This window comes from Planococcus citri, chromosome 4 (genome assembly GCF_950023065.1).
Source record: "Planococcus citri chromosome 4, ihPlaCitr1.1, whole genome shotgun sequence".
NCBI classification, from domain to species: domain Eukaryota; kingdom Metazoa; phylum Arthropoda; class Insecta; order Hemiptera; family Pseudococcidae; genus Planococcus; species Planococcus citri.
The window spans coordinates 20,901,813-20,926,589 of NC_088680.1; the positions used below are offsets into that span (position 1 = coordinate 20,901,813).

A 24,777-nucleotide genomic window follows, 5' to 3' on the forward strand; every position below is an offset into this window, starting at 1 on the left:
GTAGTGACGGATTGGTTTGGTTGGAGGCTCCTGGAAGATGCACCGAATCGGGCTCTCAAAATTTTATTCCCTCTCCCTTATGAGAATCTTTCTCGTTCTCTTTTTTTCTCATTGTCAGGTTCGTATATTTGAATGCAAGTTGTGACTATTGATTTTTGTTGTTGTCTTTTATTAAATTTCCCAGAAATTAGTCGACCTGAAATGAACAAAACTAGAGGTGTTTTTTTTGGTGTGGAGGGGGGAGGGGGGCGAAAAATTTGCCTCGAGAAAAAAAATACCAACCAATTTTGCCGAATAAAATGACGAGTTTTTAAAGTGAAATAAAAAATGAAATGAATATTTTTCCAATTGATAAAATTTGCATTAGGGCTCATATAAAAATTGTTATTTTCCCTTTTGAATTTATGGAAGATTGAAAAATGCATTTTTCTGACTCGAGCAAAGCGAAGACAAAAGCTTTGAAAAATTCGGATTTCAAAAGGTGAATAAAAAAACAATGTTTCTGAAGATTTGTTTACTTTTTTAGCTCAAAATTTTAGAATTTCAATTACATGTTTTTAAAAATTTGAATTTTGAAAATGAAAAGCAAACCGGTCTGATTGTGAGTTGAGTGAGAAAAAAGCTAATTTCGAGAAGTAGGAAATGAAAACGACATTTTTTTCAGGTGAAAAGTGTATTTTGTCGGTTTGAACATTTTTTATAAAACTTGAATACGTATACTTTACTTAATAGATTTTTATAAAAGTTCGATCTCAATTTGAAAAAAAAAACCACAAATGCTCAAACGAAGCGATGGCAAAAAATGTCAAAAATTCGTATTTTCAAAAGGTAAAAAAGAATGTTTTTTGAGATGAGTTTATTTTTTTGATAATATAATTTTAGAATTTGAATGTACATATGACTGTACTTGATTAAAAATTTCGATTTAAAATAAAATAAAATAAAATCAAACAAAGCTTGTGAAATTTGTGTTTAGAGAAAGTGAAAATAACATATTTTTCCAGTTTATACGTTCGTATCCTCTCGTTGTAGGATTTCGAAAAAAATTCATTTCAAAATTTTATGATTTGCCAACTCTCCGCATTTCTATTCGTAAGTGGCAGACTTTCAGAGCTTTCTATTTAGCGAATTGAAAATAACGAAAATTTTCTTCAAATATTATTTTTTTCGCTCTGTTGCATTGCATGTAGACTAATAGGTATGTCATTTTAAATATAAGATTGAATTTTCAAAGATACATATTACTCGTATCTTTTGAAAGTATGGATTAAAATGATTGTTTTGATGATTTTCTAAAACTAAAATTACCATCAGAAGTGATTTTGAAAAAATTTAGGACCAGTAGTATTTTTACTTTTTTTTAGATCAAAATTGTTGAAAAAGTGTAACGAAAAAAAAAATCTTTGAGAATTTTATTTTAAAAACGAATGAATTGAAATCGTTGAGATATTGTTAACATGTCCTTCCCCTTCTTCCTTCTCACCAAAAAGGCTTAGAATAGGTACCTACTCAAAAATACTGCGGCAGCGAAAAAACAGCTTTACAAAATTTCAACCCCTCCCCCTTCTTCAAAAATGTTCGGAATATTCGAAAACATTATCAGGGTGTCTACATGGTAGTGAAAGTAGTGAAAAAGTAGCGATTTTCAGCAATTTTGCTTGAAAGGTAGTGAAAAATAGGGGGGGGGGTGGAAAATTTGACTTTACACGAGTAAAAGTTATAAAAATCATGCACTGCTAAAAATGAAAAAAAAATCTCAATCTTTCGTACGTAATTTGGAAAAATTTTAATCTCGAAATACTTGAATGGTAACTCGTTAACCATAAAACACTAATAATCAAACCTAATTTTACAAAAAAAAAATTATTGTATTTTTTGTGGGGGGGGGGGGGGTTAAAACTATTTTGAAAGGCAGTGATTTTTTTCAAAAGATAATGAAAAGGTAGTGATTTTTGGTTCAACAGATTCCTGTAGACACCCTGCTTATTGAAAAGGTCGGAAAAAATCGTAAAATTTTGACCCCTTTCATCCTTCTCCCCCCCAAAAAGATTCATGTCCCGCCAACGATAAATTTAAATAGGTATGTAGGTATAGTACCTATAAAGTTATTTTTGATGCTGTCTCTTTGCCACCGTCTCAAGGTCATTTATCTGTCTGTCTGACCTCCGAAGATCATTGACCTGTTTGTGTGGCCTCTCAAGGTCATTTATCTGTCTGTCTGGCCTCCGAAGATCATTGACCCGTTTATGTGGCCTCTCAAGGTCGTCTGTCTTCCGTCCTGTCTTTTTAAGGTTTACCTACCCATCTGTCTGTCTTCCCAAGGTCGTCTGTGTGTCTGTTTGTCTGGCATCTGAAGGTTATTGACCCGCGTTTGTCCGGCCTCTAAGTCGTCTGTCTGTCTGGCCTCCAAAGGTTATTGATCCGTCTGTGCGTTCTCTCACGGTCGTCTGTCCGCCTGTCGGGCCTCTCGCAGTGACTGACCTACTCGTCTAGCTTCTCAAAGTGGTCTGCTTGTAATGTATCTACATACCTAAGCTACTTCTCAAGGTCGTCAGCCTGTCTAGCATCTTAAGGTCATTGACCCGTCTGTCTGGCTTCACGAGGTTATTTGTCTGTCTGTCTGTCTGTCTGTCGGGTCTCCTAAGGTCATTGACCTTTGATGGCTGAATAATCTGGAAAAATGGAGTATATGTAATCTGGAAACCTAGGAAAAGTGAAGGGAAGTCATTTCTCTAAAAGTTTATGCAAACTAAAAAAAATTCAAAATATGTTTTTTTTTTGTTAATTTGATCAACTATTTATATTTTAACACTTGAACCGAGACCCATAAACAGATAATTAAACAACTAGGTACCTACCTATTTAAAAGCTATTCGAAGCTTTTATTATATGAACAAATCACAAAACTAATTCGATGTCATTTTTATTTAATTTATGCACAATTCGAAGTAATTTTTCGAGAATCTTTCTTTAATAGATATTTAAATATTGAATTAGGTTAAAAGGAAGTACTGTACCGCTACACGCTGCTCTTTCTTAAACAGGATGGACGAAAAATTTGCTTATTCCAATGATTGCATTGCTTCCGTTGTTGAGAGAGATATGTCAAAGGCGCGTGTACGTTCTCTTTTCAAGAAGGTAATGCGTGTGCATGTGCAACTGTACATTGTACCTCTACCTACATAGACATACGTACAATATGTGCGAAGAATAGCAGATATACAAATACATATGTATTTTTAAAAAAACAACTTACAATAGAATCAGTATTGTCGGGTTCTACATCGAGTAGGTAAATAGAATAATAACGCGAATAATGATTTAAATGCGTGGAATTAGTTAGGTAGGTACTAGGTAGCATTAGTACACCCAAAGATTACGAGTACTTAGTAAAGTCACACTATGAACTCGTGTTTACATCGTTTTACCGAAATTTTCCTCGAAATGCGTTTGAATAATAAATCACCATCGACATTGTATTGTATAGTGACAATTAACGGCGATAAAATTCGTTTAATTACTCGAACGAAAAGAAGAGATTTTCAAAACAATTATAAATTCGGTACTCGGTCGTTGGTATTGGAAAATTTGAATTTTTATCGACAAATACCTACCTACGTACGTACGTATAACTTTGCAACTCTGTTGTGAAGTACTTACTACTCGTATACTGCCTAATAAAATCAATTTCTTCGAAAAACTACTTACTTTGGGAATTTACTTTACCTACCTGCATCGTAAAAACTGAACAGGTATTTTAATGTAATCAGATCAAAGTAAAATGTATTTTATATTTTGTACATAGGAAGCTGCGCGAGTATAATAAGTACATACATAAACAATTCGTCGTACGCTGACGAATTCTCCCAACTGCATGATTTAGTTATTATCATCTTTGTACCGAGAATTGACGAGTTTTTATTTTAAAAGTATGATTCATTATTAGCCTAGTACATACATACTCGTATTATTATTATTGTTTTATGAAATAGGCTACACGAGCGCTAATAACGATAAAGTTGAATGTTTACATCGGAATTCAAATCTGTATCGCCGGCTATTTTATTTTGTACTAAAATGACAAGTTTAATTACGCGTAAATGATATAATTTTACGAATCGTATAATTTAATTGTGGCGGGTACGTGGAAAAGATTTGTTTTTCTGGAATTTCTATACGTCCTACGTACGCGTAACTTACCTAGACCTACTCGTATAAGGCCTGTCTGTTTATTTTTTTTTCGCTCGAACGAACGCGGACGTTATGGGATGTTTACGAGATGTTATAATTTTACCACTGAAAAGATTCAAAAGAAAGGTAAGCGATAGCTTAACGAATATTTTTGTTTACACGAATGTGGTTTTGGGATTTTGAAGGTCATTGTGAAACAAAAAAGTGTAGGAATAGTTTTGCACCACGCGATGATATTTCAAAGTTCTCTTTCTTTTTTTTTTGTATCCAAGTGTTTCCACTTTCCAGAACAAATCACAGCTGTCTACAAAAAATGGAAAATAGAGGATTCTACGAGCTTCTAAATTGTCCAAAATTGTTCGAAAACTACATAAATTAATGAAGAAATGAAATGGCGGCAGTATAATTATTTTGGAACACTATTTCTAATTACCATTTAAATTGCAATCGCGTTTAAAGGCTCAATTTTTACAAAAAAAAAATAAATAAATAAATAAAAATAGAAAAATAGAAAAAGGAATATCTAGAGAAAGAGAATTGGGGCTAAATTTTTCAAAAAAATTTGCGAAATATCGATAAAATAGACTTTTTTTCGCCCATGCCAGAAATAACTCTCAAAATACAATGTTTGAAAGATTCCTAAAAATTCATGCTGTTTAATCGTACATTTCGAAATTTTGGGCCAATTTCTTGAAAAAATTGGGCCAAAAGAAAGTGAAATGAATACCGATATAAATTATTGAAATTGATGTTTGAAAAAATTTCCAGCAGAAAATGATTGGTTTTCTGATCAGGTTTGAAGAGGCCTGATAATCCGATAAGAATGCTCATTTGATCTCAAATCTGATGAGATTCAGTCAGATCCAATCAGGTCTCCCCTGTTGGACCTGATAATCAGATCTAAACAGATTTAATCCGATTTATACCAACTTTGATTTGAACAAATTTGATTAGAACATGGTCGGTCAAATTGCATCCATGGATTGTAAGGATCTGATCAAAGGCAATCACTTTTCGTTGGATGAAGTGTTCAATGAAATTATTTGAAATTCAAATTCATGCAAAACATTTTGTAATTTGACATGGTTTTTTTTTTTTTTTTTTTTTAAGAAAATCTGTTAATACATTGTTTAGATTTACCGAAATTTTTCCAAAAATGTCTAAAACTAAATAAAATTATAATTTTCTCTGTTTGAAAAGTCATGAAAATTTTCAAACTGTTTTGAAAAAATGAATAAAGTGGACATGAAATTCTATAAAATTGAAAAAAAAGAAGTTGAAATTCTTCAAAATGATTTGAAATTTTAAAATTTTGTGTGTATAGTTGATTGAAATTAAGTTGTCAGTTTGGTAGAATTTTATTTGAAAAAAAAAAAAAAAAAAAAAAAAATGGATAAAGCGGACATAAAATTCTAGAAAATTGAAAAAAAAGAAGTTGAAATTCTTCAAAATGGTTTGAAATTTTAAAATTTTGTGTGTAGTTGATTGAAATTAACTTGTCAATTTGTTAGAATTTTATTTGAAAAAAAAAACAAAAAAAAAAAACAGATTAAAAATTTACCAAAATTCTTCCAAAAATGTCTAAAACTGAATAAAATTATATTTTTTCTTTTTGAAGTCATGAACATTTTCCAAATTGTTTTGATAAAATGGATAAATAAAGTGGATATAAAATTCTAAAAAATTGAAAAAAATATTAGAATTTTATTTGAAAAAATACAGCTTAAAAATAAGGAAAATTCTGAAAAACTTTTGTAAACATCATTAAAAAATTTTAATAAGTCGAAAAATGTATTTAAATTTTTCTAAATGTACGAACTTTTCTTCTAGAAACGCTTTAAAAATGCAAAAACCATCCTGCAATTTTGCCAAAAATATCTAAGTTTGCAATTTATTTCCGAAAAATTATTGAAAAACCGTGAAAATCATTCATAATTTAATGAAGTATTTCTAGGTACCTACAAATTATCGTCAGAATGATTGAAATCTTGAGGAAAAAGAACACTTTTGATCATCAATTATTGTAGATATACTTAGAGACTTTCTGATTCCCTTCCAGTTCAAATTGATAAAGTTGATCCTAACGTTTGGCTGTAGATGATTTGATTCCCAAGTGGTTTTTTAAGAATCAGGAGTTGTCGAATTGATTTCCTAGCGTTGTTTTTCCGGCGTCCGAATTGATTCCCAGGTCGTTTTTGATTTTTTCTATCGAGTGCTTCTTGAGAGCCAAAATCTGACTCTTGAGTATCAAATTCGACCATTTTTCGTATTTTGGGAATCAACTCGCCAATTCACAAATGTCAAGTTAGTTTTATGAGAATAATCATCAATTTTTTTTTCTCCTCTCCAATAATTTTTTGACCTGGAAAAGCACATAATTATGTACTCCAGTATATCAACTTTTTCGTAAAATATAGCACATAAAACTTTACGTTCAATTTTGGATACTTATTCTAAGAAAGTGTTGAAAAATATCTATTACTAAACTCATTAAGGTTTTTGACCTCTTTTTTATTTTGTCACATTGAAATATCTCATGATACTTACATGAAGGTCAAAGTTACATTATCTTTAGTGCTCATCCAAAGAAGTTCGAGAGAGGCCAAAATCAGGGATATGAAATGAACAGGCGTTTCCTAAATAAGTAAGCTATGCCATTAAAATCTGTTGAGATTTCAATTCAAACTTCTCACGTCAGTCCTTTTTTGTTTTTTGCCTTTTGAAATGTTAATTTTTAGAGCTTCGTTGTTTGGTTTTCATTTTTTTAAGCTTGAGGATCTATACTTATCCATTTTGTTTTTTAGGAATTAAAATTCTGAGTACCTATAAAACTATTTAGTGCTATTCGTAAATACATATGTACTTAGATTGTTGTAATTATTTGTATTCTTTGTGCTTTTGAACCTGTCACTTTGGAAATTGGAACTTTTCCTTTGTTTGCGAATAATTATTTTTTTCTTGGAATTAGAAAATATGATCACGATGAAGGTGAAAAAAAACATATCCTACTCGTACCAGTCGATTTCTTGATTGCCTGTTGTGTAGGTACCTATTATACGATATTGCCATATTTCTCTATACTTATTTTTAGTATTTTATAGCACACATCTCAACATTGAACAAGATGCACTTGTGAAGTCCATTAAATTGTTATCAATAAACTCGTGCTCGCGGCACTCGGTTATCACATTAGCGAAGCAACATTGTCTTTTCGAGTGCCTGTTCATTTATACCTAACATACTTGGAAAAAATCAACATCAAACACTTCACATCTGATAACTCATTTCTCTGTGTTCTGTATAGTAAAGGGTATTATATGTAGTATACCATAGTAAGATGACTGATGAGCGAGTGCGAAAGGAAAAGTACGAAAAACGTGCCAATTTATATCGCACTGGCTTTATACTGCATGGTTACGACATTTTTAGCGGGAATTATGCATAATTCGCACAGAAATACATATATGTGTAGTTACATTTATTAAAAAACAAGCTAAACAATTTTTATTAATTATTATTCACGGCGAACGATTTCAATTAACCTAAAATGATACAAATTAAGTTTTTAGCCGAGTCAAACAATTTCGCATATAGTTTATCCGGTGCACATGTATGAAATGTTCGTACGTAGATTTACACGTTTTTTTTTTTTAGTTTTTTTTTTCTAATATGTATATTGTATGGATTATGCTTGGAAAGTACTTACATTGAAATTATGCTGTTTTCGCGCGCTTTCGGACTCTCGTATAGTCGCGATCTAGGTACCTATCACTTTCTATCATACAAGGTGTGCTAGTATAAACGTTCATCTGACTTTGTAGTTTGATGTTAAGTACATTTCTGTAAAATAGGAAGAGTTATGACTTATGACTAATAATCTAAAAGCGACTCGTAGTTTCTCAGATTTTATACACCTACACTCTACTTAAAAATATAGCTTTGCTCCCCAAACTGAAATTATTTTTCTAAATTTTTAAAGGTAGACATATGTACTTTCAACATTCAATTGGAAAAACTGAATTTTGAAGCAAAATTTCCACGAAAAATTCAGAAATTTCAAGCCAAATAGCTACAGGAACTTTTCATTTTTTGTTAAGTAGACACCTAGACAGTCGACATCCTAAAGTCTATAATTTCAGACTTTTTTCAAAATGATGAAACAAGCAAACCCCTCATAAGTCAAATTAGTTTATTTTTGGTCAAAAATTAAAATTTCATCAATCGATTCCTCATAACTTAGGAAAGTTCTAACGTGGGAAGGGACAGAAGTGATAATAGCCGATCAGAACGAAGGGGTATAAGGATTTTCGTAAATCCAATTTTCATGATGGATTCCGGAATGATTTTTCAAGACGAACAAAAAAAGGTTCTCTGACAAAATTACCTATCTCTAAAACTGAAGGCGCTACGGGCAACCATACTTTTCGAATACATAGAACAAATTTTTTCCAAGTTTTTCAAAAATTTTCAAAAGTTGAATTTTTGTCAATTTTGAAGGTAAATTCTTGTGTAACTTTTCAAGACGAGCAAAAAATGTCATGTCGTGAAATTGTACAACTTTGAAATTGAAGGGGCCAGAAACAAAAGTTGAAAAAAATTTACAAAAATTTTGGGGACATTCTTGAAAATTCAGTTGCCTGTGGAGCCTTCAGTTTTAGAGATAGGCAATTTTTTCAGAGAACCTTTTTTGTTCGTCTTGAAAAATTATTCCAGAATACATGGTCAAAAATTGGATTTACGAAAATCCTTATACCCCTGCCCCTTCAATTTCCAAATTAGGCTTTTTGCGTTCTGATCGGCGATTATCACTTCTGTCCCTTCCCACGTAAGATCATTTTTGACTAGTGCAGACGTTCCCAAAAAATTCGTTTTTTTTTTTTTTTTTTTAAATAATTATGATGCTCGTAATTTTTGTAATCAATCTCCTCGTAGGTATATTCTTAGAGCATAGAAATGTTGAAAAAGTACTGTTTTACCATTTTCAAAAATTGAAAAATTTGCTTCGATTGCTGAAAATATGATTTCAAAGTGCTGGTAAAATGAAAAATGCTCTGAATGAACAAATTCTTTGTGACGATAATTCAACAATTCATTTTTATTGTGACATAAAAATATTTTCTTTTGAGAAAAAAATTATTCAAACTGAAATGATTTCATCTGAAAAATTTTTTTTGTATATTTTTGAATGTTTTCGTCAGAATAATGAACGTTTTCCCTCATGATATCGATTATTTAAGTACTTGAGGAATCATTTAAAAATTTTGGGGTTTTCATATCAATTTTTAAAAGAAATGTTCAGATTTGAAAATTTGGCCTCTTTTGAGATTTTTTACATTGGTACTTGCATTGCATTGTTAGAAACTGAATCGACAAGATGAATTCTGAAATGAGTTTTTGTTCAAATTAGAAATTTGTGAACAGATTGATAAATTTTTTTTCGTTCTGTTAAGTTCGTGAAAAATCGGTTTGATTCAGTGTTTGATTCAACTGGTTTCTTCATTTTGATTTGTTTTAGGTTTTGGTCTGTTTCATTTTTTTTTTTTTTTTGGTTCTTTATTGTGAAAGATTTGTGTTTTGATTTGTTTTTTTCTCGTTTTTTGTTTTTAAGCATTGATCTGTTTCAGTTCTGTTCTGCTTGTTTACAACCAATTAATTTTCTGATTCCACATGTTCAGTTTTGTTTTGTTCTGTTCTCGAACAATTTCTTTCCTGATTTGTTTAGGGTTCTGCTCTCTATGATCCGCGTTTTGTTCGATTTCATTTTGTTCGCTGTTCTGTTCTTGTTGAGTTGCTACTTGAACAATTGTATTTTTTCTGATTTTATTTGTTTTTGTTTTGTTAGTAGTGGTACTCACTACTCAGGTTATTTTCTTCCATGGGAACTATTCATTTTCTGATTCGTCTTGTTCAATTTCGTTTTGTTCTGTTTTTATAAAATTCGTTCTCTGATCTGATTTTGATCAGTTGAAACGAATTCTTCTGAGCATGTCTCTTTTCTTCTTGAACAATTCTGTTTCTGTTTTTTTTGTGTGATTTGTTCTGTTTTTGAAAAAAAAATCTAAATTGTGTAGTTCTTGTTCTGTTCATATAGTGAGTGACCTATTTTCTGATTTGTCCTCTTTTGTGTGGGTTTGACTTTTTTTTTGTTTTATTTTTTAATTAAGTTCCTTATCGTTTTCTGATTTGTTTAGGATCTGCTTTCTGAGATTCTATTCTTTAACAAAAAATTGATTTTTCTCTCTGTAAATACCTAAGTGGGTTTGTTCTGTTCTAGGAATGATTTCTGATTAGGTACCTACTCATTTACTGATTCATTTTGTTCAATTTTTGTTAATTTGGTTAAAGCAAAGTTCTGTTCTGTTTCGATTTTCAATTTTTTTTTTTTGAAAATGACTGTTTTTGTTGTGTTTATTTATTTTTTTCTTTTTATTCTCACTATTCCTATCCTTTGATTCAAATTTTCAGAAGCTTAAGTTCGTTTTTTTCATGAATTTTGATCAATTTTTGAACGTTTTAATCTTTAGTAAAAATTATGTATATTTTTCTGCAACAGTCTGATCCAAAAATTGGAGTTATGTTGGTTTATTTATGAAAATATTGTATGTAATGTCATCTGTCAGACTTTTTATTCTTTAATTCTCCTGAAAGTGAAACTTTTCATAAGAACTAGACAGGCCTCCGAGGGTATGGATTTTCTCACTTTTTTGCTCAGTCTTTGAAGGTTTCATTTTTTAATTTCGGTATAAGCTGCTCAATGCTCATACATATAAGCCAATTTTGTGAGCACTAAGGGTGCCATTTATTGAATGGGTAGGAGTAGGTGTGCTCAGTTTTATAGTAGGTATGGGTGTTGTTAGGTGGGACACCTTGTATAAAATATGCTATCGCGAGAAAACTGCGTTAAAACATTAATTTGCTTTTTTTTTCAATAACGACATTGCGTAAATACATGATACAAATACGAGAGAAGTTGATTTATGCGATGCTAGAAAAATATATAGGTACTTTTACTCATACTCATACGGCTAGATCATAGGTTAATGGTATATTAAGTTGAGAGATTATTTTTCTGCTAGCTCGTCGTGGAACGACATACACATAGTTGCAGCGATGGCGATTGTGAGTGATTACGAAAGATTAGGTATCTTGACTGCTTGAAACGCTGACTTGACTGTTTCGATGAAATGAAAAATAATTCGCGTTTGCGTCTAGTCTGTCGAGAGTGCGATCGTATTAAGGCTTAATTTTTCACCTATGAACCATAATAGCAATTCATCACAACGGAGGCATTTCCGTTTGAAACCTCGGAGTAAAATTTATCTAGGTAATTCAATGATTGGTGGTAACGTTTTTCCAAATTACCTACCTAACCTATGGATTATGATGAAGTTACCTACCTACCTACCTACCTACCTACCTATTGTATTTTTTATTCAAGGAGTGAGGGGGGAGGGAATTTTCTCTCGATAAAATAACATTTCCCTATTTTTCAATTTGACGATTTTCAGAAGCATGTACTTTGAATGGTATTCATTTTGGCAACACTGATTAAATTTTACAACCAATTCATCGTCGCAAAGAAATTATGCAAAATATGCGCTTAAATGTAAGTAAAGTACATACCTGGGTATTTAAAAATTACTAATTTTTTATATTCAAAATTGAAATTAGGTATACATCATTATACTTGACTATACTTAATATGGCTATAATGAATTGTTTCACGGTTTATTACTTCATTCATTCATTCGAATTTTTCTCAAATTAACATATCGAATGATCAATGTACTATACTTATTTTACTATAGGAAACCTATTTAGCAAATAATTCATTATTTTGCTTATTCAGTTTGAATTTACAGAACAAGAACAAGCCCATCATAAGGGTTACCTTGATGCTTCGGTGAGTCAAGTTGGAAAATTTGTTTTTTAAATTCAATTTCGATTATCAACGTGTAAATTTTTTTCAACACTCGGTCCAACTTTCGATTTCGTGCATCGTGTACTTTTATACGTTGATAACGTTGCACATTTTCTTTTTTAAAAACCAACAAAAATGTTTTCGAAAAAAAAAAATTGAAAAAAAACTTGTTTTTCGTCAGCATAGTGTATGTATCGATAACAAAAAAAATTGAATGATTATCGACGAGTAACCGATAAAATGTATACGATTCTGCGATATATAAATTTAGCGAAATCCAAGGCGCCACATGTATTTCACATTGTTGATAAGACGTATTAATGATTAATCAAAGTAATACAAATTTTACCCTCTAAATAATCGCGCGTTTTGTTCTGTTCGTGAACAAAGATCTTAAATCAATTTTTTAAATATATCGTGACTCGCTGTGTAGAGGGGCAAAAATAAAGAGAAAATGGTGTAATACGATAATAATATAATAGGTACATTTTGGATGGGTTTGTAAAGTTCGTGAAAACTTCACGCACACACAGGTATAGTCGAGTATGTCTGTTGTGTGTGTTTTTGAAAAATATACCACTTCAACATGGTACCCAGTACTATACACATGTAAAAGATCAATCACCCGTAATCAATTTATTAATGACTTGGTGATTTATCGCTGGTGGTTACCTATTGTTGGTTTATTAGTCTTGTGGAAAGTGAATAAACGCAGGTGTAGTTATATAGGTAGCTAAGCTATTAGGTATGTAATCTACCTGCAGCCGAGTAAATGAATGAACGAAAGTAGCCTCTAATATCAGAACCGGTTCGATAAGTGAAGGAGCTGGACTCAAATTAATAAATTAATGATTTTTACTTATGGAGTACCTAGTTCGATGAATGGAAGTAGAGGACTCGCTTTTCAGATTTTGATCGTCAAAAATGTTCAATTTTTTCCAAAATGGCAAAAATTATAATGTTTTTCATAATAATTGTCAAAAAGTCCTGTTTTTCTGCAAAAAATTGAAAAAATGTTCACTCTGTACAAAGACTGCTGAAAAAGCAGGGACCGGATTTAACATATTCGCGCCCCTAGAAAATTGGAAATTTGCTGCCCCCGTAAGACTTTTTGGCAAAAGAATGCAGAATGTTTGCAATTTCTGAAAAAAAAACAATTTTTGGCCAAAAGCGAAACTTTAATAATTGTAGTAAAAAGAGGAGCTGTTTAAAATTTCTGATAAAAAAGCTAAACTTTTGACAATTCTTTGAAAAAATTAGAAGGTAGCCATCCAAAAATTTCATCAATTTTCAAAGTGCGAAAATTTTCGATGATGAGTGAGTAATGAAAAAAAACACACACAAACGTGATTTTTCGGGAATACTTTAACGAGAATTTAAGTCAAAAATCAAGACTTTGAAAACTTTAGCAAAAATCAGCTTACCTTATAAAAAGTAATCTTGTGTCAAAAAAACAACATTTTCCCGCAATTTCTGAAGATGTGCGAGACTTTTTGGAATTTTTTACAAACAAAAAAACAACACTTTTTAGCCATTTCGCTGAAAAACGAAAATTGTCTTCATTTTTGAATAAGTAAGCAAAACGTTGACAAATTTTTGAAAAAAGGAGGGCTTTTTGGCTCAATTTTTGGCAAAACAGTGAAACTTTTTTAAAGCTTTTGAAAAAAAATTTAACTTTTCAAAGTTGTGAAATTTTTAAAAAATCTAGAATTTTTGACAATTTTAGCAAAAAACTGGGAATAGTGATAAATACGTTATTGACGAAAAAAATTTGATTTTTCGCAATTTTTGTAAGAAAAAGCTAAACTTTTGGACAATTTGGGGGGGGAGTGAGATTTGGAATTTTCTGCAAAAAAAGGCAATCTTCGGCCATTTTTTTACAAAAGCGAAAATTTTTGTCAATTTTTGATATAGGTGGAGTTTTTGAAAATTGTTGTCAAAAAACAAGATATTGGCAATTTTAGCAAAACGCAAGACTTTTTAGTAACTATACTGGGGGAAAATAAACTAGTATTTTTTCGCAATTATTGTACATCTTGTAACTCTTTTGTTTTGCTAAAAAAACATAAATTTTTGAAGTATTTTTTAAAAAAAAAGTACACTTTTTTTCAGCAATGTTCTCAAAAAGCGAGAATATTTGTGAATTTTCTGTCAGAAAGTAAGAATTTGACAATTCAACCTAAAAGCAGGACTTCTTGGTAAATTATTGGGAAAAAATTATACTTGTTCCCAGGTTTTTTTGTGGGGGGACTCAGGGGGACTCAGTCCCCCCCCCCCCCAACGGAAAGTTCGACAGTATCGATAAAATGTTCATAAAAATTAAAAAAGTGAACGAATTTGAAAAAAAAGAAAAAATGAATAAATTTTGGTAACTTTTTCAAAAAATTTTGAATTATCAGAATAGTAAAAAGCGAAACCGAGATCAGAATTACTTACGATGAAAATTTGGAAATTGCTCTGAATCTAAAATTTAGCATTCAAGTTTGTACCTCAGTATCAGAGTGTCTATACTGGCAAGAAAGTAGCAAGAAAGCAAGAAAATAGTGTAAAAATTCCTTAGAAAAGCAAGAGAATTTCCAAATAATCCAAAAATCTCTGAAAAATTGAAGTTATCCCATCAATTTTGAAAAATTTTGGGATCAGAAAAATCGAATCCTTCATTAAAATTGATGTTGTTCTACTTTTCGAATTAGAAATTTTCTAACGCTTTTGCCCTCGCTTCGCTCGGGCTATTCAAAATACTACTTTCAGACATTTTAAGAATTCAAAAATTGAGTAAGTATAAAATTCAAATTATGTACAGTGCGGTGAGGGGGGGGGTGTATGAAAATTAGGGACTTGCAACTTCAATTTAGCGTCCCCCTCAGAAAATAAATACAAAAAAAGCCTGCTGAGTTATTCCCAATTTCTGCCAAACAAGCGAGACTTTTGTAAAACTTCGAGAAAAAATTGGACTTTTTTGGAATTTTCTGGGAAAAAAGGGCAATCTTCTGCCATTTTTCTAAAAAACGAAAATTTCTGACAATATTGGAGAAAGCGAGAATGTCTGACAATTTTTGGACAAAAAAGCGAAACATCGAGGCAATTTTTGGAAAAAAGTAAAATTTTTTTGAAGCTTTTTGCAAACGAAAAATTTTAACCATTTTTCTAAACAGAAAAATTTTTTGTCAATTTTTGGACCAGCGAGAATTTTTGACGATTTTCGGCACTAGTCATACCTGACAATTCTGTCAAACTAGAGAAACATTTGAGTAATATTTCAAAAACAAAGATGAGACTTTTAGTATAGAAAAAAGTCAAAAATTTTTATGAAAAAACACTAGGTTTTGAAAATTTTAACTAAAAAAGAAGACTTTTTGGTAATTACCTAGGTATTGATCTGTTAGAAAAGCGAGAATTTTTGCAATTTTCAGGTGATAATAAAAAATGAAAAGAAAAAAAAGACTTTCAGGTAATTTTTAACAACAAAGCAATTTTTTTATTTTGGGTAATTTTTTGCGAAAAAACAGACAATTTTTAATATAAAACGAGACTTTCTGTGATTTTTACTAAAAACGGATTTTTTTTACTATTAAGGTAGAGTGGGGTAATTGCAAAGCACTTTTTGATTAGTGACACTTTGAGAGGGCGCTGTGAGAAGACTATTGCACGGATGAAGCTGAAATTTGTACCACTTATACTTCAGGGGGTTCTCTATCAATGGTGAAATTTTGGTACAATTTGGTCCGCAAATCGTGGAGAAAATTGCAATTTGAAAATTTGAAAATCGACTTTTCCATTTACACCATGTTGGGAAATGCAAAAGTGGGCAATATTTTTTTTATTTTTTTGAATTTTCAACACACTCACTGTATTCTACGTGTCATTTGCTAACTTTTGATGTATTCGTGGTCTTGATTCGGTAAAAAATTCGATAACTTTTCCACTTCCCAAAAAAATTTTTAGGGGAGTGAAAAAATGTTGAAAAATTATTTTTTTTAAAACTCGCTAAAATGAACAAAAAATCAACTATTGATCATTTCTGATGTTTTTTATGTAAAAAACTCGTCATAGAAATACATTTTTCGTCAAATATATTAGTAAAACATTGAAAAGGAGCAATAATTTAAAAATTCAGTAAAAGTGTTAATCACTTCTCTAACGTGTAACTCATCATGTGACCGTGGAAGTTTATTTTTTTTGTAATTTCGAACCATTTTCAAGTTATTTAGGGCAAAAAAATATTTGTGGTAAGTGCAAAAATGAAAAAAAATCGTTTTTGCAATTACCCGGAGTCGATTATTTCTGGGGTAATAGCAAAAACGCAATTTACGGCCAAAATGAAAAAAAAAATTCAAATTGCGATATCTTACCTTAAACTTCAATCCTTCATGACCCTAAATCGTGAAAATTCCAGATAAATCGACAGTTTTTTCTATTTCACATGCATTTAAAAAAAAAAACACCTCTCACTTTACTTATGAGTGGTTTCAACATGTTTTGATAAAAGTGTTTGCTACGGATCGACAAGTTGAACCCCGCGAGTTGTGGCCAGGTGAATATGTCGGTAAAGGTTGTTGCTTCGACACCCCCTAGTTGGCACAACCAGAAAATTGATATTTGTTAGCATGAGGTCACAATTTTGCAATTACCCCGTTTTTGCAATTACCCCACTCTACCTTACTTAAAACTGCCAAAAAAATTATTTTCTCTCGGACATTACCATAAAGTTTCACGTCTTTACTAAACATTGCTAACAACTTTTTTTTTGAGGTAAAAGTTGCTGAAAAGACCTACTTTTCACTAAAATTGACCAAGTCTCCGTTATTTTTCCAAAAATAGTAGAAAGTCTCGCATTTTGTCAAAAGCGTAAAAAATTTCGATTATATAACCAAAATTTGATAAAAATTGACATTTTTTTGCAAAAAATTGGTGTAACTACTTATGCCTGTTTTTTTCTTCAAAAATTGCCCAAAAATCTTTGTTTTTGCCAAAACAGCAGAATATCTTGCTTTTCACCAAAACTGACAAGAACTCTCATTTAGTTCTGGCGAAAAATTGGTAAAAATTTTCGTTTGTTAGCAAAAGAATACAAATTGTCTCGTTTTTTCCTTTACATTGCCTTACAGTTTCGCTTTTTTTTTTTTGCAGAAATTGCTAAAAAAAAAAATGTTTCTTGTCAAAGACCAAAGTTGTCAAAATCTCTGTTTTTGTCAAAGTCTTGCTTCTTGCCAAAAACGGACAAAATTTCTCGCTTTATACTAATTTCGTGAAAGTTTCGCTTTTTTGCTCATCATTGACAAAAAAGTTGTCTTTTTTAAATCAAAATATTTCACTCATCTTCGAGTCCGACCTTGTGAGGTGTCTGATTAGAGATCCTTCAGGTAATGTAAGATATATGAACACGTTGCAATAAGGATAAAACTTATTGCCTGGGAAAACTTTAGTCGTCAGGATATAATACACAGCTCTTACCTGCTGGAGATAATCGTCACATACGAATTCGCGAAAGATGTAGTCAACACAAAGTTCACGAATTGAAAAGTTTATTTTTATAGTTTTAACAACGAAAACTTCTTGAAACAAAATTAATTATAAAAATGTTAAGAACTTTCGCGATAAAATAATTATAAGATTATTTTGTTAGATTTAAACATTAACCGGAGAAATGGAAAGATATTTTTAAGCGAGAACGTATCGTCTTGTTGCGCATTCAAAACGATACTTACCAAAAAAGTATTTGTCAACAACAGATGTTGTTGACAAAGTACTTAGAAATCACCAGCCAGTGATTCCTGAACTTCACACGTACACCAAATGTCGGCATGATAGTATCTCACAACCTTTTAATAGGTATATAATTTGTGAGCAAAACTTACGATTAGGCCTACTCAGTAAGTCCAAGTACACGTCGTACCTACGTCTACGTTTATTGTTTGATATATCGATAAAATAATAACAAAATTCCACGAATGTTTCACAGCACAATATAAAACGGTAGATTAGATGCGAATGTTTGATATGTTACCTATTCCACTCATTGATGTTAAGGCTATGTTGCGACAACAATAGTTGACGGTTGACGACAAATAAAAAAAATAAAAAACAAGACGAATGGATCGTTTAAAGGATTCTCAAACTTTGCTACTTACAATACTTACATATGTCGATGTATAAATACATGTTCGTAAGAGTTGAATCGTATAAATTAATAGACTGGTTCCTTCATCTCGAGTATTTTTAGCATTGAGCACATTCGATTACCCCGTGAAGCGCCATCATAGTGTATCATAACAACAATGATGATTTCACGCGAATGTACGCGGAAATCATCTGGTATTTTCCAGCCATCGTTGGTTGTCTTCAAGTTCTCATATTAAGTGGTAAAAAAAAATACAACAACTAGTAGTGTACAAGAGTTCAAATATGTTGATTGGTTTATGTACCTAAAGTCAAAGAAATAGCCCATGTTCCTATACTCCTGTCACCTAGACCTACCCAACAAGGAGAATTTATGAATAAGTGTAAAATTTCGTTCGAGAACCAGGTCAACAATTTTGGAAAGTAGCTCTTCGTTGATGGTTTTTCGCCAATCGCCACGTACGTACGAATACGAAGACTATGACTAAACATTTATTTTTTTTCTGTTACCAGTCGATAATTACGTAAAGATATGAATGATAAATAACAGAAGATCCCCATGTTCCATTCACAAACGTGTATCTAACCTAACGGTCAATGATGAAACCAAACAGGGCGATGGCTTCAGTTTTATTATAAACAAACCAATCAATAACTAGTCTATAACCCAGAGCTTATAGTGATGATGAATGAATACGAATGAACATCTCACTAAAATAAATTCAGCCTGAGATAGGCTAGCTCTGATCAGAAGGTTATTACTGAAGGAAGAGAGAGAGCAACAGCAAGACGTGACCCTTAACTCAGGTCATGGTTTCTTTTCGATAAATTTGAATTTGATGGAAAAAATTACACGATGGTGAAATTTTGTTCAATTTTAAGCTAAAACTCGAGTTTCTTTTTGGGCTTGTTTTGTTTTTCTCACAGTTTTCTTCGTTGAAACACTCGATGTGTTTTAATTAATGGTGAAATAATACGATATACCTACCGACGAGTATTATAATACGAGTGCTTTGAAGTTGATCGTTATAAGTAGCAGGTACTACTTTCTCTTCCGCTTGTTTTAAGGGTAGTTCAAATTTCATGGAATTTACTGCAAGTGCATCCTACATCTAACAATAGAGAACCTATTGGATGCAGTACATATGAGATATGAACTACCTACTCGTACATTAGATAATTCCGTTGTGAATTGTGATTTCTTATTCTAGTGGTAATTTTTCATCGTGTTGTTATTTACAAAACGGTATTATTCGAGCGAACTAAATTTGATCTATGATCTAACTAAGCTAAGATAACCAGTGTGACCGAGTTTTTAAAAGTCATATTCGGTTTTAGTCAAATGAATCATACATCATGATGAACGCATTTCTGCGAAATTTGGAGCACTTTTCTTTTTTTATTTCATTTCGTAATACGCAAATCACTCGAGTATATAATTGAAAACACCACTTGACAATATTTTTAATCACAGAAAACTTTGAAATTTGACATGTCACTGTGCGATGATCAAAATGATGCAATAATAACGAGTATATATCGTACAAAGTTGTGGGAATATCATTTTCGTTGTACGATTTATATTTTGTATTGTATAGGTAGGTACAGGTACATAAAATGTATGGATGCAAAGCTCAATAATGTGTGTTGTCAGCGAGAAGTCGCGGTACGGAAGGTAGATAGGTGTAATATGTACCTATTGTTGTTGTTTATCTACAGCTCGAAGATCAAATATTTGTGCGAAGGTACGCTTTTGAGGATTAAACGTGTTTCATTCATTGATAAGAAGATCTCAATCTGGTTGTAAGGTTATGAACTTGAATTGAGAGGAAATCATGTAACAAATTTTATGTGTAAGTTGATGGCTAGGCCGAAAGCTCAATTCTGATGGGATATGATAACTAAATGAATTGTTGTGAAGGTTTATTACTCGTATTTTCAAAGATCATACATTGTAAGTAATCAATAATATTTAGCATGAATATAATTTTGAGTGGGTTTGAAAAAAAAATACTTTTATCATGTTCTATTCTAAGGTACCTACTTACCTAATTCGTATTTTTTTTTTTTTTTTTTTTTTTTTAATAATGAACTTTTTTGAATCATTCTTGTTTTTTGAATGCATTATGGGACATGAGTATGAAACAACACCTGTTCTCCAGTTTTGAGTGTACAACTTAACTTAAGTAGGCTGAGGTAATGTTGAAAACTATTCAATATTTTTTTTTTTTTTTTTTTTTTAATGATTAAAAATGAAATACAAGGTACCTACTATGATGTGAAATTTTGAACATTCTCAAAACTTCCAATAGGTAATTTTGTTTCGTTTTCTTTTTTTTTTCTTTCTTCCCATTTTATTTTTTCAAATGAGAATTACGTTAGCTATAGGTTATGAATAAGAATGTATTTTTCAATGTGAAATAGCGAGTGATCAAAGTCAATCAGTAGGTAGATTCTAATACACCTGTTAAAGATAATTACTATTGAAACCTGGTTAACATTATTATGTTGAATCATCAAGGTAGATAGTTAGAGAAAGAGAATAGATAGGTAATTGGTATAATAAAATTAACCTTGTTTATTAGATTTATCAGTTAATTAATTACTTAGATTCGATAACGTTCCTAGTCGTACACACGTTAAATAGTCAATCAGAGACTTTTTATAATCAAGTTGCGAACAAAATTCACGGAATCATTAATGGTATATATAGGTATTAGGTATCCTGCGATACATGCATACAAACTTGTCGAAAAACAAGAAGTAAACGATGATGGCTGAAATGAACGATGGACGTTCTATTTTTAAAAATCTCTAATTAGGGTATGCGAGTTATTTACGAGCATTGGTATGCTATACATTTCTTACAATTGATGAAACGCAAACTTGTTTGTAATTCTATACGGTACCGAGAGGTTTAAAGTTTGTTAAACTGCAACTTGAAGAATGAAGAGTGAAGTTGAGAGCAGAGAGAGGTATGTAGACGGTGCGATTATTATTTTCATTAGAGTAAATAGTTGTTGTCGGTTGGATTCGAAGTTCTAGAGCTAGAGAGTATACGCAATGCTAGTCGAAGATTACATAGACGTATTTACTACTACTACTGGTGCTTGTTTCCATTTCCATTCTATTTTGCGATGTAATTTAATTCAAGTGGAGGTTCAACGATCACTATGAATCATGCGTAAAACGCCTTTAGTGTTTGGCGGTGTTACTTTCAAGTTTCGAGAAGAAACGCAACTCGGAACGTTACGAGTAACGTACGAATGAGTAGATTTGTAGCCGGAACCTAACGTTCGTAAACTCTTGGAATGGTTCGTTTTCGAGATATTCTTGTAATTAACCGAATGAATATTCTAAATTAAGAAGAATTAATTGAAAAATCTTCGTTATGAACGATTTAAAATGAAAAATAACGTAATCTAGTAGCTCGTACCGTACCTGGTAAACGGCGTTACCGTAGTAAACGAGACACCCGTTACGCGTCAGCAGCCAACGTCTATACACTGAAAGAGGTTATACCGAAACCAAAACGGGCGAAATCAATCGTCTCTCTTCCCGCATCAGGCTTGTGACGTCACTTGCAAGAAGTTCTTGCCTTAGTAAAATCAAATGAGAAATGACAACCGAATGATATTTTATGGTTTTTCAATTTTTTGGGCAAAACAAAGGGGCTTGAGTGAAATTTTATGAGAACGTAATTTGAAGGTATTAAAATTTACTATCGATTGATATAAATTTCATCTGATTTTGTGCTATAATGACGATTTACAAATATTTTTAGTTCCAGATTCTGACTGTATGCGAAGTTTAATTTGAAATTACTCGAATTTTTCAGTCAATACGTAGGTGTTTTATGATACCAAAATGTTTTGAATTTTGTGCTCTTCGATGTAGTTTTTTATTCAAAGCTCTAGCTCTTATCGTTCAAAAGTAATGAAAGTTCAAAGTTGTATAAACATACTGAGCCCAGTAAAATTCAACTTTAATTTGAATTTTGCTCAAAATTTTTAGTGAATGCATAAATATTTATACTCTTTGAGCCTTTGATATGATTTTTTATTTGAAGCGTTAGCTTTTATCATTCAAAAGTTATTCAAGTTCAAAGTTTTGAAAATAGAGAGTGCACTGTGTCATTGTGAATAATTCTTCACATTTGTCTCGAGGTACTCAAACTCAACTTCAGCAGCGCATGCCTCCAAAGCTATGATACTTAGATCAAAACTAATTTCACAGTTCGAAAAGGCATTGCATTTTGAACTTTTCAAGTATTTTGAAATTTTCAAAAGTTGAAAGTTCAAATTACAAAATGGCGCTGTAAGTGGGAGCTACCATTTAAAATTCTGAAAAATTTCCATAGATGTACCTTTTGTGGCTTTTTCAAAGTATTTAATTTTCGAGATGGGATGTTTTAATGGAGGGGGAGCACTACTCCCCCCAATTTGAGAAAACTTTTAAAAAAAAAATCTGGGGCATGTGATATATCGAATTGTATGTTTTTGACGACGCTGAACACGAATATGACGTCAGATTTTTGTTTGGACCCCATCCATGGCCCTTAGCACCTCCCCAAATGGGGTAAAAGTTTAAAAAAGTGTTTTGTTCGTGCAACACATGAAATAGTATGTTTTTGGTGACGCTGAACACGAATATCACATCAGATTTTTAATTGGATCCCATCCACATCCCCCCCCCCCCATTGGTGGCAACTATTCTGTTATGAAATCAAGTTTTTTTGACAAAATTTGAGAAAAAAGTATCACTTTTTGCACACTTGCCAAAAAATCCTGCTTATTGCTAAAATTATACAAGTTTCTTTTGAGTTTGATTTTTAGATATTTTTAATTAAAGAGGAAAAGTTCTGGCTTTTTTGGTGATTTTTTTCTGCACTAAAATATTTTACTCGCTTTTTGTATTTTTTTTGGTTACTATTTGGTTACTTTTTCGCGCTTTTTTGGTTAAAAAAGTTACTTTTCTTTGGGAAAAAAAATTAGCACAAGCCCTGAATTTCCAAAAATGGAACAAGAAGTTCAACTTTCTAAATTAGAAAATAAGACGTATACCTACTCATATTACCTACCTAATTACCAAATAAATTTCGTCTTCTCTCTTCAAATTATCGACTTTTTATCGGTTTAAGCGGGGGAAGGGGGGCGAGGAGGTTATATCATAATAGTAATTTTGTGCCGAAATTTTTGTGCTACACACTGAAAAAATTCAAGTTGCCACCCCTGATCCCTCAATAATATTTTTGGACTTTTACTCATTGGGGAAGGTTCTGGGAGCCATGGGTGAGGTCAATTTGAAAAACTAAGGCTATATTCGAGTTCAGCGATATCGAAAACATACCATTTCCTGTGCCACACGAAAGAAACCATTTTTTTTGACTTTTATCCCCTTTGGGGAGGTGCTGGAGGCCGTGGATAGAGTCCAATCAAAAATCTGACGTCATTTTCGTGTTCAGCGTTACCAAAAACATACAATTCGATATGTCACATGCCCCAGATTTTTTTTTGAAAGTTTTGCCCAAATTTGGGGCAGAGGGTGCTCCTCCTCCTTTAAAAGATCCCATCTCGAAAATTCAATATTTCAAAAAAGCAGGCTTGTTAACCGGTTTTTAAACATTAACCGTAACCGCAAATTAAGCGGGGAATTAACCAGAAAAAAATTAACCTCAACCAAAAAACCTCTTTCACTTACCAAATGAACCATAACCGAAATCTTGACCAAAAAATTTTTAGAAAAAAACCGGTTGGAAATTTTTAAAAAAATTGAAAAGTACCATTTTTTCATTTCTTTTTATCTTTAGTTTTTTTTCAATGTGATTTGTAGTGATTTGAAATCTTAATCAAAAAAATGATCAAAAGATGAAATGAAAAATGGTGAATAGAAAGTTTAAAAAATTTGAAACTCAAACTATAGTTGCATCATACTCATTAGTCATTGAACTATTAAGGCTCGATCTTAAATGATACCTATTTTAATAATAAGAGATGATTGAGAATTGTTTCTTGAAAAAATTGTTAAATTTTGGATTCAAATGTTACCAGTTTTTCAATTTTTAATCTTCAAAATTTCAAACTCAGAGAAAAGTTTTATAAATTTTCCGAAATTTTCAAATTTTCAATTGTTTTAACCACTAACCAAAATTTTAAGCTCAACTGGAAAAATTGCCACCAAAAACCGTAACTTTAACCTTAACCCAGGGATGAGGCCCCGAACGATTTTTTTCGGGTTTTGGGTTTCGAAGCTTGGGCTTTCAATCAAAAATTTATTAGGTCTTAGGCTTGGATTGGGGCCCAGGAAACTTTGGGTTTGAGTTTCAGGGCTCAGTATCCAGGGCTTGAATGAAGTGTTCAGGGCTTTCCGGGACTTTTCGGGGCTTGAAAGTGAGGGGTTCCATGGAAAAGGGGCCTTGAACATTTTTTTTGTTTGTTTTTTTTCATTAACAATATTTTGAATGTATTAAATTTTTTTTATTGATTTCACTTCACCATATTCGGTGATATTGAACTGTTCTTCCATGAAAAAAAAAAAAAAAAACG

General features: G+C 31.6%; 1 protein-coding gene across 6 annotated transcripts in view; it reads left to right on the forward strand.

Annotated features, from left to right (window-relative positions):
* The first annotated feature begins 4,091 nt into the window (after positions 1–4,091).
* Positions 4,092–24,777, forward strand: part of chico — a 79,154-nt gene continuing 58,468 nt past the window's right edge. For 2 of the 6 annotated variants that reach the window (XM_065360112.1, XM_065360111.1), the window contains exon 1: positions 4,097–4,317. In XM_065360112.1, coding sequence (XP_065216184.1) covers positions 4,264–4,317 — 54 coding nt within the window. In that variant the 5' untranslated portion in view covers positions 4,097–4,263. Of the gene's footprint in view, positions 4,318–24,777 lie in introns of all 6 variants that reach the window. The other 4 variants (XM_065360114.1, XM_065360115.1, XM_065360109.1 and 1 more) reach the window with 3 other exon arrangements.